General features: G+C 37.3%; 2 protein-coding genes across 2 annotated transcripts in view; both read right to left on the reverse strand.

Annotated features, from left to right (window-relative positions):
- Nucleotides 1-10,790, reverse strand: part of LOC144964332 (polyunsaturated fatty acid 5-lipoxygenase-like) — a 26,935-nt gene extending 16,145 nt beyond the window's left edge. Inside the window, exons 1-3 of the mRNA XM_078898439.1 lie at nt 10,174-10,790; nt 3,150-3,194; nt 2,071-2,196 (exon numbers count right to left, since the gene is read on the reverse strand). Coding sequence (XP_078754565.1) covers nt 2,071-2,196; nt 3,150-3,194; nt 10,174-10,668 — 666 coding nt within the window. The 5' untranslated portion in view covers nt 10,669-10,790. The remainder of the gene's footprint in view (nt 1-2,070; nt 2,197-3,149; nt 3,195-10,173) is intronic.
- A 5,183-nt stretch (nt 10,791-15,973) lies between these two features.
- Nucleotides 15,974-17,500, reverse strand: part of LOC144964333 (uncharacterized) — an 8,666-nt gene continuing 7,139 nt past the window's right edge. Inside the window, exon 4 of the mRNA XM_078898440.1 lies at nt 15,974-16,264. Within this exon, the coding sequence (XP_078754566.1) occupies nt 16,090-16,264 (175 nt within the window). The 3' untranslated portion in view covers nt 15,974-16,089. The remainder of the gene's footprint in view (nt 16,265-17,500) is intronic.

Consider the following 17,500-nt stretch of genomic DNA (forward strand, 5'->3'; position numbering starts at 1 on the left):
TATATATATATATATATATATATATAAATGTAAATTTTCACTCACATTATTCTTGCCAAGACGATTTCGTTTCTGTGTTCCCACTTCATCAGTCGGCAGAATCCATTTGTAAGTAATGTCCGTAGAGAACTCCAAACTAACGTTGTTTCGCTGCTTAGTGGTGACTAGTTTTGATGTGTTTTGTGTTCTCGTGTTTATATTTTGAGTGTGTGTGTGTGTATGTGTGTGTGTGTATGTGTGTGTGTGTGCGTGTAGTTGTGTTGTGTGTTGTGTGTACGTGTGTGTGTGTGTGATATTGTAGTGGAATGTGGTTGCGGCGGCGGGGGGGGGGGGGGGGGGGGGGAGGGAAAGGGGGAGGGGGAGGGTATAATGGGGTCGGGAGGGGGGGGGGGGGGGGGAGGGGGAGGGGGAGGGGGGGAGGGGGAGGGGGGGGGGGAAGGGGGGGGGGGGGGGGAAAGGGGGGGGGGGGGGGAAAGGGTTATTTGGCCTTTTGCGTTTTGAGCTTGAATTTGTTAGAGTGTCTGCACATTGTCATCAGTTCAGATCTTTTGTTTAAGGTGCTATTGTTTCTGTGGTTGTGTAGTAAAATCTCCAGTTTCTCTGTCAGGCATAAATTGCATTTTCTGGCACCGCATCTGTAGGGGCTGCTTTGCTTGACGACCTCCCAGGTTATTGTTGGTGTTTTTTGTGTGTTTATTTGTTCCCAATAGTGCATTGCTAATTTGGTGCTTTTTGCTTTACTTTCGTGTGTTATGGAGGCTTTGTGGTTGTTGTATCGTGTTTTGAATGGTGGTTCTGTGCTGCCGATGTATTGTGCTGCGGTGTTATCAGTGGTTATGGTGGCCTTGTAGACTATTGCGCTTTTTTGGCAGTTTCCTTTAAGAGGGCAATTGTCTTTCTTTTTATATTTATTTATTTATATATTAGCTCTAACCACCATTATCGAGCACTTTCGTACCTACAAGTACCCGCCAACACTCATAAATATATATATATATATATATAGATAGATAGATAGATAGAGAGAGAGTGAGAGAGAGAGAGAGAGAGAGAGAGAGAGAGAGAGAGAGTGAGAGAGGAGTGCGTTTCAAAGCTGTTGCAAATATTTAATTGAATGGAAAAGATGAACACAAACAAGGCTGACCAAAAGTCAACAAAATAGATAGAGAGATAAGGACAAATAATAAATAACACACTTCATTCATAACATCAAAAACTACTACGCCAAACAGCTACATGCCACGTTTAAAAAAAAAACAAACAAAAAAACAAAAAAACAAAACGGGTGGGCGAAGTGGCATTGCACTTTGATCCAGAAGGTCCCGGTTTCGAGCCCGACATCAGACACTTTTGTTTTTTGTCTTGAACAAGATTATAAACTCACTCAACCCTAGATATTTTTGCTACTTTTCAAAGTTGGAAAAAATGTATTAAAAATGAGCAAATTGACAGATAGTTTTATTAAACTACCATTAACATGTAAAAACTAAAACATTAGCTTTGATACTACGCCTATAATTTGTCTCCAAAAATGTAATAAATAGGCGTAAAAGTAACCCGGGTAAACTACAGATATAGTCGGTGTTAGGGTTGAGTGAATTAACTCCCAATTTGTTGACTTTAAACAACATAGGTGATTCCTGTTAACATCAAACATCTTGTTTGATGGATCATCTGTATTCATTCATTGAGTGCCTAGTCTATTGTGTCTAATGATACCGTAGCGGAAGTCGTTTTTTTTTTTTTTCAAAATCTTGTTTTGTGGTATGACACTCGCTTTCGGATCGGAAGGTCCTGGATACGAGCGTCGCTCGACGCATAGTTAAGTCTTTGGAAAAGGTTCCTTACATTCTATCACCGCACTCAGGTGTAGAATGAGTACCTGACGGTTAACAACATTGTCTCTGTCGTGAAAAAAATTGTAATAATATCGCCTAACAGGCGTCATGACTCGTTCTACTCGCCTTGAGCGCGTTTAGTGGATATTTGCGATATATAAAACCTCACTTTAATTAAAATATCATGGTTTGATTAACTTTAATTTCAATCACTTCACGGATTTCAACTTACTTGAGGTTTATAGAAGACTCCATCAAAGATGTCTGCCATGTCGTCCAGTGTTTTGAATTCATCGGAGATCAAAATGGACCACGCTACCTTTGTCTTTAGCTTGTATTTCATTTTGTTTATTTCCCACTGGAAAAAAAGAGAAAAGAAAGAGAACCGAGTTTCTATAAAGATTTTAGCAATCACAGATAGACATCATGCAAACTAAAATGAGAGTTTTTATATAGCGCAATATCCACACGAAGTCTCAAAGCTCTTCGGAAGGGGTCACAGGCCAAAGAAACACTTAACATGTTGGACGTAAAATGAGTAGCTGGACGTTAACAGCATTATCTCTGTCGAAAAAAAAATCTGTAATATCACCTTACAGACGTCTTGTCTCGCTCTACATGTTACGTGTTGCTGTTGGTCAGGGACCCCTTGTAAAGCGCTTTGAGTACGTTAAGTGGGTATTGCTTTATATAAAATCTCATTTTTTTCTCTCTGTGTGGTTCAAAGTTCAAGCTAAGTGTCATTTGGCTCCACCGGGATCATTTACACACCATCGCTTTGGTAAATCTCTGGGCGGTTTTCTACACATCTATCCCCATTTCCTTCTCATCAGTTTGAGAAATTAGGGAGCAGGGGCTGGTTTTACCCTTTCCTTACCAACCATAGGAAAATCGTCATTCGTTACGATGCAACCGACAATTTTCATTCTGATTTCTCTTGTACATCACAAAATATATATCAAGAAATGCTTTGATTACAGCTATAAATACTAAACACTGTGTTGTAGAGCTCACTTGTAACTTTCTTGTTTGAGTAAGAAAAGTCTATTTTTGTGTTGGGTGGGTGTGACTTTTAGGGGGAAATTCTAAAATAGCCGGTAAGGAGAGAGTTAAGATAAAGATCTGAAAAAGGGGATCGAACCTCAGACAGACAGAGAAAGAGAGTGAGAGATAGATAGATAGAGAGAGCGAGAGAGTGAGAGAGAGAAAGAGAAAGAAAGAGAGAGAGAGAGAGAAAGAGAGAGAGTGTGTGTGTGTGTGTGTGTGTGTGTCTTTGTGAGTGAGAGATTAATCGTAATCCAGAATACTTACCATATAATCAACTGAGAAGTTCTCATCCTTCGGTAAGGTCTTGATCTGATTTTGAGGGGGGGGAAATGGAACATTGGTGGTTAGACTAAAGAGATGGATAGACAGGTATATAAAAATATTGAAAAAAGAAAGATAGAAATTTAGATAGAAATAGATAGATAGATAAATGGTTAGGTAGATATAATATATATATATATATATATATATATATATATATATATATATATATATATATGTATATGTATATATATATATATATATATATATATATATATATATATATATAGAGAGAGAGAGAGAGAGAGAGAGAGAGAGAGATTGATAGAAGATAGATAGATAGATAGATAGATAGATAGATAGATAGATAGATAGATAGATAGATAGATAGATAGATAGATAGATAGTATAGAGAACCTATAGAATATCTTCATGTTTAATCCCACACATAATTCAAGTAATGTATTTCTATATGGGAAGGAACAATTATAAATCGTATGATAAAAGACAAATTAGGGATAGCTAACGGTGTCAGATTCAAATCTTTCGAGGTAATATGAATCAGAGCGGAGCTATCGTTAACCTATAGATATTATGCGCTTGTCTAAGAAGCTCACAACATTGTCATCCGGAAGTATAAAGGACCAACACACAAAACTAAGTGTAACCTTGGACATTTATAGTCTGGTTAATATAATTTCGTGAGAATTGCTCATAAACGTGGATGGCAAAAACAAAACAATAACAAAGGCCTGAGTGACGTCATCTTCGTTCTATCTATATCCTGGCACTTGTCTTTGGCCACAAAAGGAAGCAAATCGTGAGTTGTATTCAACAGTTCAATCATTGTTTCCATGACCACAACTAAAGACAACTCACTGGACGGTCCACAAACATAAAAACGACGTCAGAATATGGGTCTTTGTGGGTGTTAGCGTAGCCATCGTTATGTTATAGCCTGATACTGACCAAAAGATGACGTCAAATTGCCAGTATGTTGCCGTAAAATAGAGATCAATAGTAACAAGATATTAGTGTTACCCATTGAGTTACAACGACAACCATGTGTCTTCGTGAAAAAACCCATACAATGACGTCATTTTTTGGTTTCAGTATCAGGCATAATTACGTAGGCGCTAGAAGTATAACGTTGCCATCGAAGTTACTGACAACACAAAAAGGATATGACGTCAATAATCAGTATATTTGATGCAAAAAAAAAAAAAAATAAAAACATGCGTAGATTTAGTAGATCACTGGCAAGGAGTTACAACTCCATGAGTATCGACAACACAAACTCTGTTACCATGACCATTAACGCAAATCAGTTAGGAGAACAACACAAACCAAAAACAATAACAAACCTGCAGTGCTATCTGCATATATCTATAACATAACGATGGCTACGGTTAGTGCCAGACTATAAGTTAACGATGGCTACAGTAACAGGTCATGAGTCTAGTAAGGTCACGAGCAGAGCCATACAAAGCAGAAATAAAAATGCGATAAAAACCACCTAAAAGATGTCCAAAACCCCGGAGATCAAACCTCAGACCTTCTGATTACGGGTCAATGTGTTACATTTACAGAAGATAACAAGAAATGAAGTGAGCAGGAAAGTGCTAGAAAACAACAGAGAATAAAAACTTCGCTGCGGCGATGGGGGCTTGGACCGTAGCTATCGTTTAGTTATAGCCGGACACTGAAACCCAAAAAGACTGGCATTTTGACGTCATTATTTGGTTTTTGCACCGCCTAGTGAGTCGTCGTTAGTAGTGCTCATGGAAACAAGTGGTCCCATTGGTTGAACTATTGAATACAACTCACGATTTGTTTTCTTTTGTGGCCAAAGACTGGCATTTTGACCTCATTTTTTGGCCAGTGTCAGGCTATAAGTTAACGATGGCTACGATTGAACCCACCACCTTACTGGTACGACAACTCCGCCTGGCCGGGGAGATCGTGACTCTACCTTATGAGCTCACCACAACCCCTTCGCCGTCGCGAAGGTTTTTTTCTCTGTTGTTTGCTGGCACTTTCTCATTCACTTCATTTCTTGTTATTATCTACATGAGTGATTGCTCCACTCACTTTTCTACATTTACACAAGAGAAATTACGATTTTGAACGACGATTCGCTTATTTTCTTCACAAGGCTACAACAACAACAACAATAACAACAACAACAACAACAACAACAAGAACAATAACAATAACAACAACAACAACAACAACAACAACAACAACAACAACAACAACAACAATAACGATAAATATTTAATTGTAAGCTTCAATTTATTAGACGAAAACAGATACTGTTGACGTTTCGGGTTTCCCCTTTTATCAACAAAACAGGATGTATGAAAGACTACAGAATGAGATAATGTGATTGATACTATCACAATCATAATATTATTATCTCATTCGTCTGCCGTGTTTCATTCATTCTATTTTGTTAATTATTAAAGTTGTTATATTCATTTTTGTTTATTACTTTGCATAAAGAAAGTGCATAACGAACTGTATTTTATGACCTACATATCATCTCTTCGTCATAAATGGTGCATTGTGCTGAAGCATTAAGAGCAATAAACACGATTGAATTGCGCAGTCAGTGAACTTTCGGAGTTTTAACATCCTTTCACTCGTATATCCCTGATTGTAAACAATGTTTGCTGAAGAACGGATGGTTGTTTTCTTTTATAATAAATTTTGATGTAATTATTACAAAAACCAGAATTGTGCGTTTTAAGAATTGTGTTCATAGATAGGTAGGTATCTACGTAGGTAATAAATTATAGTGTTCTATTTATCTAAATCGGTGATTCGTGAAATCAACTTGTCAAAAACATCACTACGCTTGGTTAGTTTTTATTTATTGTGATTTAGATATATAGACGTCTAAATGAAAAATAGAACATGTTTTGAGAAGTAGATTCTGGTATTTGGATGTGAATACGACATCGATATTGCCAAAGTGATCTGAATGATATTAGCCAGTTCAGTTAACTGCTGTTACTTGAAAAAAAACAAACATGCATTTACAAATTTGGCCAGAAAACAATAACTTAAAATATTGATCGATTTAAATGAGCATCATCTTGGCAAAAAACTTTCAAACCTGGAAGTTCCTTGAAGACCTCGCGAGATCCCAGGTTTGAGAGTTTTTGCCAAGTTGAAAGTCATTCAAATCGATCGATATTTGAAGGACAAGTTTTCTGGCCAAATTCTTAAATACGTCCTTTTTCAGAGTACGACAGTACGGTTATTGAGAATGGGATCACTCATGCGGTTACTTGGGAGGAAAATAAGCATCTTTCATATTATGACCGAAAAGGCATCGATGCATGCAATCGAATTTCACTTTCGGATAACAGAACAGAAAAGCTGAATTAGGCATTAATATAATGGGCCATTTTGTTTGGATCTTTCAATTGTAGTCTACGTTCCATTTCTAAAAACATTTGAGGAATTATTTTCCTCCAATTATTGCTTTTTTTTCTTTGGTCATATTCAATATTAATGAATAAAATGTTGTTTAATCGAGTTAGACACGTTTGTGAATGCCTCCTACCTCGCCATGCTTCGGATTGGTTTTCTAATCCGGTTTTATATATATACATAAAAACAAGTCTCTATAATATATTATTGAAATGATTCAACTTATTTTGTAAATTCCCCATAGAGGAATGCTGCATTTCAATGGAAAAAAGACGTATCTTCACAAACTATGATTGTGAGAAACTTGAAGATTGCTGCTTTAAAAAATCAAAGATCATAGAGCAGTTTCTACTAGACGTGCTCAAAGCGCTTTACAAAAATTCCCTAGCCAACAGCAACGTTTGACATGTAGGACGAGACATGACGCCCTATAGGCGATTTTACACTATTTTTCCCGAAAGAGACAACGCAATTAAAGGCTAGGTGCTCATTTTACACTTGGGTGCGGCGAGCGAATGTGAGCAAAGAGCATTTTCCAAGTACTAGACCTTGCTCCGATTAGAGCGAGTTTCGAACCCTGGACCTTCCTATCCGATTGCGAGAGTCATAACGCTAGACCACATAATAACACTTCACTTCTTTTATTGATGAAGAAATTTCATTTAGAGTAAAAATCAATCAGAATTAGAATGTTAAAGTTTTTAAAAACTCTTTACTCTCCAAGAAGTTTCAGTATTTTCTTCCAAACTTCTCACCCAACCAAATCAAAATTAGTTTTTTCTTCACTCAAACACAAAAGCAGTAAGTTCTTGCTATATATACATTTCCAGCAAAACAATTTTTACAACACAGGGTTAAAATTTCATAACAATAACACAAAAATTTCTTTAAAGTTTGTGACGTACAAAACAAATCTGAATGAGAACATTGTTGGTTGCATTGAAATGAATGTGGTGATTGTCCTATTGTTGGTACGGAGAGAGTTAACCAGTTGACTATCGTACTCTGGCCAGAAAACTCGTCCTTCAAATATTGATCGATTCAAATGACCCTCGTCTTAGCAAAAACTCTCAAACCTGAGCCCTCGTGACGTCCGTCATATGCCCAGATTTGTGGACTTTTTTTTTTCAAGACGAGGGTAATTTGAATGGATCGATATTTGAAGGAAGAGTTTTCTGGCCAATTTTTTTAATGCGTATTTTTCCAGTTTCCGGGTTAAATCAAATGCGCAGATTTGATGTCTAGTGGTATGGCACTCACCTTCTGAAATGTAGGCTTTCAGTTCGAGTCCCGCTATGAGCGGCGCAAAGTTGAGTCTTTGTAAAAGGCTCCTTACTCTCATTTACTCAATGCACTCATGTGTAAAATGGGTACTTGACCGGTTACAGTATTGATTTTGTCGAAACAATAATTGTGATAGTACTTCACAACCGTCGGGCCTCGTTCTACGTGGAATATTTTGCTGTTGACTAGGGATGTTAGAGTAACTTGCTATACGCCAACGTGCACAGGTCTGACAGACGAACGTAGCTTTGTGCATGTAGTATTGAATTCACCTTAACAACGCCACTATCACATTATCTCATTCTTCTATAGTATTCCATTCATCCTTTTTTGTTGGCCTCCCAAGATCCTAGATTTGAGAGTTTTAAGTCAAGATGATAGGCATGTGGTCTAGTCGTATGACACTAGCTTTCGGATGGGAAGGTCCTGGGTTCGATCCTCGCTCGGTGCATAGTTGAGTCCTTGGAAAAAGCTCTTTACTCACATTCTCTCACCGTACTCAGGTGTAAAATGAGTACCCGGCCCTTAACAGCGTTGTCTATGTCGGGAAAAAATTGTAATATCGTCCAACAACCGTCGTGTCTCGTTCTACATGTTACGTGTTTCTGTTGGTCAGGGATCCCTTGCAAAGCGCTTTGAGCACGTTTAGTGGATATTGCGCTATATAAAAGCTCAATCTCAAGCTCACTTAAATCGATCCATGTTTGAAGGACGAGTTCTAGGTCAAATTTTAAATACGTGTTTTTTTTTTTTACGGTTTTGTACGGTTATGAGACAATTTTCTACGCTTTTCAATGTATATTGGAGAAACAATATAAATGAATTGTGGTTTTCCAAAACTCCCCAAATCCGTTTGTCTCAATTTGAGGTTAATGAGGATTATTTCCCCTATAATTTTCCCATTCGGTTTGTTATTTTATCACATTTAAACTTCAATTTCACACAAATCTAGTGAAATTCTTGTGCCATTTGATGCTTAAAATAAATTTTACGTTTCAAATTATCTCATGGATGGAAAATCTCAAAAAGTAGAAAAATCGACTTATCGAGTTTTGGTAAACCAGCCTTCAAATATTACAGGCATGATAAAACTTCGATACAGATAAGATAGTATAATCCTTTGAATGAAATGTGCGTGTCAATTTACATTCAAGAAGATCCGCGTTTTTGTCTTTTTCTAATTCTTGAAAAATAAAGAAAAGAAAAGAAATTGGAGCAATTTAATGCTCGGACTACAAAGATAAAGATCTGAGCTTTTTATATAGCGCAATATCCACTAAACGTGCTCAAAGCTCTTTACAAAGGGTCACTGACCAACAGCAACATGTAACATGTAGAACGAGACATGACGCCTGTTAGGCGATATTACATTTTCTTCCGACAGAGACAACGCTGTTATCGGTCAGGTACTCATTTTACACCTGAGTACCGTTCGATAATGTGAGTAAAGAGCAGGACTCAATTATGCGCCGAGCGAGGCTCGAACCCAGGACCTTCCGATCCGAAAGCAAGTGTCATACCACAAGACCACATAGCCGCACAAAGCAAGAAAGAAAAACACAAGGGGAAAAAAAACATCCCAAAAATCAGTCTACCTCGACAACAAGGTAGATTGATTTTTGGGATGTTTTTGAAAACAATTCTCTTGCATTATTCTTGCTTGCTTTGTATGGCACTGTTTGATACACACTGGTTCAGATCTTTATCTTACACCGAAGCCTGCTCCCTAGTTTCTTAATTTGACGACAAAAATAGAATCTTTTGAAATTTGCAGTGTGACTTGTAGTAAAATATAATCCAAAATAATAAACCATGGTCTAAAATATTAACAGAGCAAACCCGATACCTGAATTCTGCGTCGATGTTAAAAGGGGAGCTTTTATATTTCAGAACAATATCCACTAAATGAGATCAAAGCAATCTTCAAAGGCCACATGCCAACAAAACTGAACAAAATGTGACTAGACGTCGGTAATTTTTCTATTTTCCACTTACTAGTCAGGTACTTATTTTATACTGTAGTAAAGTGAGGTCATGTCAGTAAAGAGCCCTTTTCAAAGACTGATTTTGCGCTGACCGCTGACGTATTCAAACCTTCAACCCATTAATCACAAGCCGAGTGCTCTATAACTGGACAGCAGATCTTTACAAATTAATCAAAATCCCAAACCCTTTTATCTCATTTTACAAACAAACACACACATTACCACAAACACACACACACACGCACACACACACACACACACACACACACACACACACAAAAGCGTAATCAAGTTTTAAAATTAGTTTAGGATCTTACCTGCACAGGACCGTTTGGAAATTTCTGCTCATATTCGTAAATCTTCCTCTTTTCCTCCAATTCCTTCTTCCTCTGGTCCCAGAATTCTTCAAACTGAGGAAGCGACGTGTCCAAATGCTTGATGAAATAATGCTCGTCGTTCTTGATCCATCGAAAGTACGGGAAAACAAAACTTTTATGACTGGCATTGTTTTCGACGATGATTTTCTCCAAATACCAATCATCAGAGAATATCCCAAACGTGTCAGTCTTCCAAATTTCCAAGATTTCAATTTCCACGAATCGGTCAAGATCTTTTGCATCCGCCTCTTCAACTTTGAAGGATTCAACTTCACCTCTCGCGAAACTTTTGTAGAACATATTGTTTAAGTTGATGGCTTTGGAAGACTGGCCGTGTTTTCCGTGGAGAACGATGTTAATTTTGTTCCCAGTTCCGGCGTATTCCCGGTCGCCGGTGTAAACAAATACGTACAAACTCGGAGGAGCCGACGCCATTTCGGGAGTCCAGCCGAATCGGCAAGAATGGATTATATTATTATATTTGATTTGTACCGAAGCCAGTCAAGATTGATACTGAGGAAGGCGGGTCATTGATACTAAAGATATAATATATCACTGCAGTACGGATTTCAAAATGGATACCGATCGTCTTTTGGCGGCGCAAAATTGTTGTAGTCATGCTTGAATGCGTTATAATGAAGGCTCCCCACCCCCAATATATATATATTGATGGAAAGCATTGAACCAGCATGAATTGGGTTCACTTATTTACAAGAATGCTAAGCTCAAATAACTTAAGTCTTATTGACATCATAATAGAAAATTACTAAAACCAAATGACAATATTTTTCATTACAGAAATGAAAATGACGCCCATAATTTGCTTTCAGTTATCGTTGGTCAGATGTTACAAATTGATTAAAAATTGATGAAGAATCTAATTCAACCATATTTTAGAATATACATTTTATTTGTTGTATGTTGTATTTTTCTAGAGGGTATTGTGGATGGTAAACGAGGGAAGAGGGAGACCAAGAAGAAGATGGTCATGAGACATCAGCGAATGGATGAATAAGCCAGTGACTGAATGTGGAAGGATGACACTGGATAGAAGAAGCTTGTTTTGGTTGGCAGTTGTGGAGGTCACGTCCAGGAGGGATAAGCCATGATGATGATGATGGTGATGGCGATGATGATGATGATGATGATGATGATGATGATGGTGGTGGTGGTAAGATGATGATGATGATGATGATGATGATGATGATGATGATGATAATGATGATGACGGTGATGATGATGATGGTGATGATGATGATGTATGTATGTATGTATGTATGTATGCATGTATGTATGTATGTATGTATGTATGTATGTATGTATGTATGTATGTATGTATGTATGTATGTATGTATGTATGTATGTATGTATGTATGTATGTATGTATGTATGTATGTATGTATGTATGTATGTATGTATGTATGTATGTATGTATGTATGTATATATTATAATATAAATAAACTGGCACCAATTTTTACGGCCATCTTTAACACCTGTTTAAAATATCAAAAAGTCCCCCCAGACTAGAAACACAGTATCATAACAATGGTACCAAAAAAGAATGGGAACAAGGACAACGCCGACGACTGGCGACCTATCGCCTTATTACATCTTCATCATCGTCATCATCATCATTATCATCGTCATCAACACTAATATCAGTATTACCTCTGGGACATTCTGTGGCAGAGTCTGAAACTTCACTGTTCAAATTAATACTCCAGCTCTGTACATTGTACATTATTTTAGGAAATGGTATTATGTCAATGAATATGTTACCCTTGTTACATTTTCATGTATATTTCCTGAAATAAACAATTTTGTATTATGTATGTATGTATGTATGTATGTATGTATGTATGTATGTATGTATGTATGTATGTATGTATGTATGTATGTATGTATGTATGTATGCATGCATGTATGTATGTATGTATGTATGTATGTATGTATGTATGTATGTATGTATGTATGTATGTATGTATATCGTAGATGTAGCCACTACTTTATTTTTGTGATATTGCCATCTTAGTTTTGCAACACCAGATCTTAATGTGTTATCAATCGTGTGAAAGAAAACCATAGTATCAATGAAAAGAGAGCAATGTCTCCAAAAGAAAAACAAACAAAACAAAACAAAAACTAGAACATCTATATAGGTCAATATACACTAAACGCGCTCAATGTCATTACAAAAGGTTTCTAAAAAATGTTATATTGTTGTTTAAATATAAGAGTGGGATGTTGACTGTTATTAAGATCATTATTAAAAATAAGTTTATTATTGAGTTATTTGTTTGTTTGTTTATTTAGTTATTTATCCATTTATTTATTTATCTTTTAAACTTTAAATTGCCATGTGAATATTATTATTTCCAATACTTTCGTGATTTTGTAGACTGGTTTGTAAATGTTGACAAGTAAAAGGCATGATATCTTGAACAATGTCAAATCATAATTTATCAGAGACTTATGTATGATTATTATCGTTGTTGCTTTCGTGATTATTGTTGTCATTAATATTTTATTGTACTATGAATTTTGTACATTTATGATTCATTCGATTATGACCAATTTTCAATTACCAGTTTTCTAAGATAGTATTTTTCGATTTTGCATTGCTGTATTGATAGATTTTTCCTTACATCCAAAGCTGTGTAAAACTGTGAATGATACAATGCAAGCTATATGAGATTCTATAATTATAAACTATTATATAAGCATTTAAAGAATAAATCCCATATTTAGCCTTTAGTAAGATAAGATATCAAGATTATTGTGAGAGACCCTGAATTGTAATCTAACAATTGGATTCAATAGTCTGATGTCACGTCTCCCAGCAACGGCGGCCATCGTGGTTCTAAACAAAGAAAATTGGTACTTTTTATTCTTCATGCTGGCTAGAACTTTTCATATGTTTTGTGATCAGAAGGTGTAAAAGTCAAAACATGATCAGATTTATAATGTTGTTTTTTTTCCCTCTGGATACGCTTTTATGCTCATCGGAGAAATATTTCATAAGGGCGTCCGCCATTGTTCCGATAGTTTAGAGCCAGTTACTAAGTTACCATGCGTCATTACGAGGGAAGTGACGTTACGACTGTTGAAGAGTATTATGTGATAACTAGTCACCGATCTGGCGGTATAAAAACAATAACAATGATCAGAGCGAGGTCGAGTTCATTCACATTATTGTTTATAAACAACCAACCATACTTGTCCGAACACGCGTGAAGGTGTGCCACAAATTCCATGTTTTGATTGGTCAACAATCTACTGGTTAATTAACCTGTAGATTTTTGACCAATCAAAACATGAAATTTGTGACACACCCTCACACGTGCTCGGACAAACATTAGTTGGTTGTTTATAAACAGTAACATGAATGAAATCGACCCCTCTCTGATCATTGTTGCTAGTTATCACATAATTTTCTTGATCAGATTATAAACGTTTAGGTTTACACATAATTTTCTGTGTTGGTTCTATTGATCAAGCGGTAGAACAGTGAGTGTTTTACTTAAGCACAATCCATCAATAATAAAACATGTGTAGTTTGCTGTGTCTACCAATCACTGCCATTGTTTACATTATGACGATTGTCCGAGAGGCGTGGTTATCCTCTTGTCTATTATATAAGAGTATAATATGTACTATTCTTTCTTTTTGGAATTCCAAGTTAGAACGGGGCGATTTTGAGATATCGCGTCAGAAAGAGTTTGGAATTTCAAACACAAGAATTTAATATTTCATGTATTACAACGTTCATATTAATCCACTAATTGTTAAAATGCTTGATTGTTTGAGCTTATGAATTATCAAAAGATCTCAATTCAATATTTCAATACTCGTCAAACTGTTTTTTCTATCATCTCAAACTTCACTCATGACGGTAGGGATTATCTTTAACATGAATTATTAAACAAAAGAAAAAAAAAGAACAAAATACCAAATCCGGAAAATTTCGGGATCAAAACCCTTTTCAGCCGATAACAAAATCAGTAAAAACATCAACACTTTTGTGATGTATTAATGTTGCATTGTTTTTATTATTGGCTGAAGAAGGATTTTGATCCTGAAACGTACCGTGTCTGGTTTATTTTTCTCTTTCTAAATTATCATATTCACGTTTGTTCATTTTAACAGTAGACTACATAGTTTCTAGCAGGTTAACACGAATTGTGTATATATTTCTTTATATCGAGTACTTTCATAACTAAGGTAGCTTTAGTAAAACACAAAAGACAACCAAACGAATGTCTTAATGAATGTGTGATGGGAGTGCTCTATCTACTGAGCTATCGGGAACCCTAATTAATGGTTTAAAATGATGTCTTTTTCGTAATTGTAAAGCGTTTTGAGATGCTTTGTATTGAATGCGCTTTACGAATGTACATCATCATCATCATCATCATCATCATCATCATCATCATCATCATCATCATCATCATCAACAGTAGCAGCAACAGCATCATCAACAGCAGCAGAACAGCAATGCTATCATCATTATTTGGCATTCGAATCGCCATTCAAACTTCAAAGCGTCGACACATTCTATATCCTCGAATTGAATCTTGCCGTAAAGAAGAAAAAATCTTAGAATATTATAACATTGTCAAAAATTAAAATGTCGCCCTTCTGCGCGACATTGTTGGATGCAGAAAACGGCGGGGGCTGCCTGAAGCCGGTGATCGTAAAATACTAACGAAAGAGTGAAAATGGAGAGGCTTCGTATGGTTAGATGCAGTCGCCTAAGTATTCCATGAAGGAATAAAGATAACCCATCATACACATGTCTAATGTTAACATTAATTGTCCATATTGGCCAAAGTGAGCAAATTATTCGAGGTAGCTGCTCTTGCCCAAGGAAAAGAAAATGAAAGCGCCAAAAGCTGAGCTCGAACCCATAGACCTTTCGGGTTACAGAGCAATGCCTTAACCATTCGGCCACCTCGCCCCCCCCCCCCCCCAATTATTTGTTAATATTGCTAACGATGTAAAAACAAACAAACAAACAAGCTAAAAACAAACAAAGACTTCATGTCAACAATAATCTAATTCCTTTGGCCAAATGTACATATCTAATTCAATATGTGACCCATCACCTCAAAGTGGTATTACGTCGGGATGATTAAGACTCAGAAAAGTGGATTTAGACATGAAATGATGAGAAATACGATGTTAGAGTCGTTTGTAATGCAATGGATAGTATCTATTCTCCACCGTAGCGAAGCTCTCAAATGAGGACCTGGGCCGAGAGCTGAAGTGGAGTCTCTGAAGATTCTCATTAACAGGAGAAAATGGCAATGGTTGGGGTATGTCTGTCGCAGACCTGATGAAACACTGATAAGAAAGGCTCTTCGATGGACATCCCAAGGAAAGAGGAAGCAAGGCCGCCCCAAGGAGACTTGGAGACATACAGTAGAGAGGGACCTAAAGCAGAGAGGTCTGTCTGTCCCTAGAGATGGCCCCAAGAATAGCTGCTGACAGGACCAGGTGGAGATTCCGTGCATCGCCTCACGTGCCAGCAGGCCCGGAGAGGATTGAGTGAGTGAGTGAGTGAGTGATAGCAAAGCGGAATCAGCTCCAAGCTTCATATTTAATTTGTGTCAATAAATTCAATTTTCATTATCTAGTTCATACCGTTTTTACGATGGGTCACAAATTAGTTGAAGTCTAATTATTTTTGTTACACTTCGTGCTGGTAAAAAAAAACCCCAACAATTTTACAACACAATATTATGCATGGAAGACATGTTTATTTTATTCCTTACGGATGTAAACATGCTACATATCAGAACATGTCAGGCACGAAAACTGGCGTTGCCCGTATCGCTGGTAGATAGGTTCCTCCTTCACTTGTTCCTCAAAGCAGTCAGCTCCTTGTGCGTGGGTTCATATGAATATCCAAACTTTTCATGGAGCTTACCATTTCCACATTTGGAAATGTGAATGAGCGATCCATCCGCAATCGTGAAGTAGAGAGAATACATCGTACACATTCTGTCTGTTAGACTGTAACACAGTAAGCTGTTGATTGACAAAAGGGAAGAAGAAAATTAGCATTATTAATGGTAATGTGCGGCTATGTGGCCTAGTGGTATGACACTCGCTTTCGGATTGGAAGGTCCTGGGTTCGAGCCTCGCTTGGCGCATAGTTGAGTCCCTGGAAAAGGCTATTTAATCACATTCTCTCACCGTACTCAGGTGTAAAATGAGTACCTGGCCGTTAACAGCGTTGTCTCTGTCCGAAAAAGTGTAATATCGTCTACCAAGCGTCACGTATCGTTCTACATGTTACGTGTTACTGTTGGTCAGGGACCCTTCGCAAAGCGCTTTGAGCAGGTTTAGTGGATATTGCGCTATATAAAAGCTCAAATTAAGTTATTAATGGTAGTAGGTGGGGCAGCGTGGCTCTGAGGTACGGTCTTTGCTTCGTAGTCGAAAGATACCGAGTTCGATCACCCGCCACTGCGCTGTGTGGTCTTGAGCAAGTCACCATGCCCTAGCTCAATTTGCGGCGCTGCACTGCGGCTGAAACCTGGGTTATTCCAGTCTTCCCTTGGAATAGACCCAAGAGACAAATTTCCCATGTGGGATAAATAACCAGTTTATTAACCAGTTAACTAACGTACTCAGGAAAAAAAACACGCCTTAAAAAAATTTGACCAGAAAATTCGTCCTTCAAATATCGATCGGTTTAACCGACTGTCACCTTGGCAAATAACGCCAGGAAATACTGGATTTCCTCAATCCGCCTCTTAACTGGACATGGCAGAACTGCATCAAATATGTGCAGATGGAAACATGGAAACAGTGATACCTGCCAGAAATGTCAGGCAGCACCAGAGACCAGCGATCACAGCGTCCTCCACTGTCCAGTCACTAAACTTGAAGGTGGCTACGAAACCATCCTTAGGGCGGAGCAAGACTTTAGAAGCTGGGTTGACGAAATACATGTGGAGGTGTAGCCATACGCTACTACTACTACTACTACTACTACTACTACTACTACTACTACTACTACTACTACTACTACTACTACTACTATTACTACTACTACTACTACTACTACTACTACTACTACTACTACTACTACTACTACTACTACTACTACACACTACTACTACTACTACTACTACTACTACTACTACTACTACTACTACTACTACTACTATTACTACTACTACTACTGCTACTACTACTACTACTACTACTACTACTACTACTACTACTACTACTACTACTACTACTACTACTACTACT

Source organism: Berghia stephanieae, chromosome 2, assembly GCF_034508935.2.
Source record: "Berghia stephanieae isolate SIO BIC M18660-M18661 chromosome 2, UCSD_Bste_1.3, whole genome shotgun sequence".
Lineage (NCBI taxonomy): Eukaryota > Metazoa > Mollusca > Gastropoda > Nudibranchia > Aeolidiidae > Berghia > Berghia stephanieae.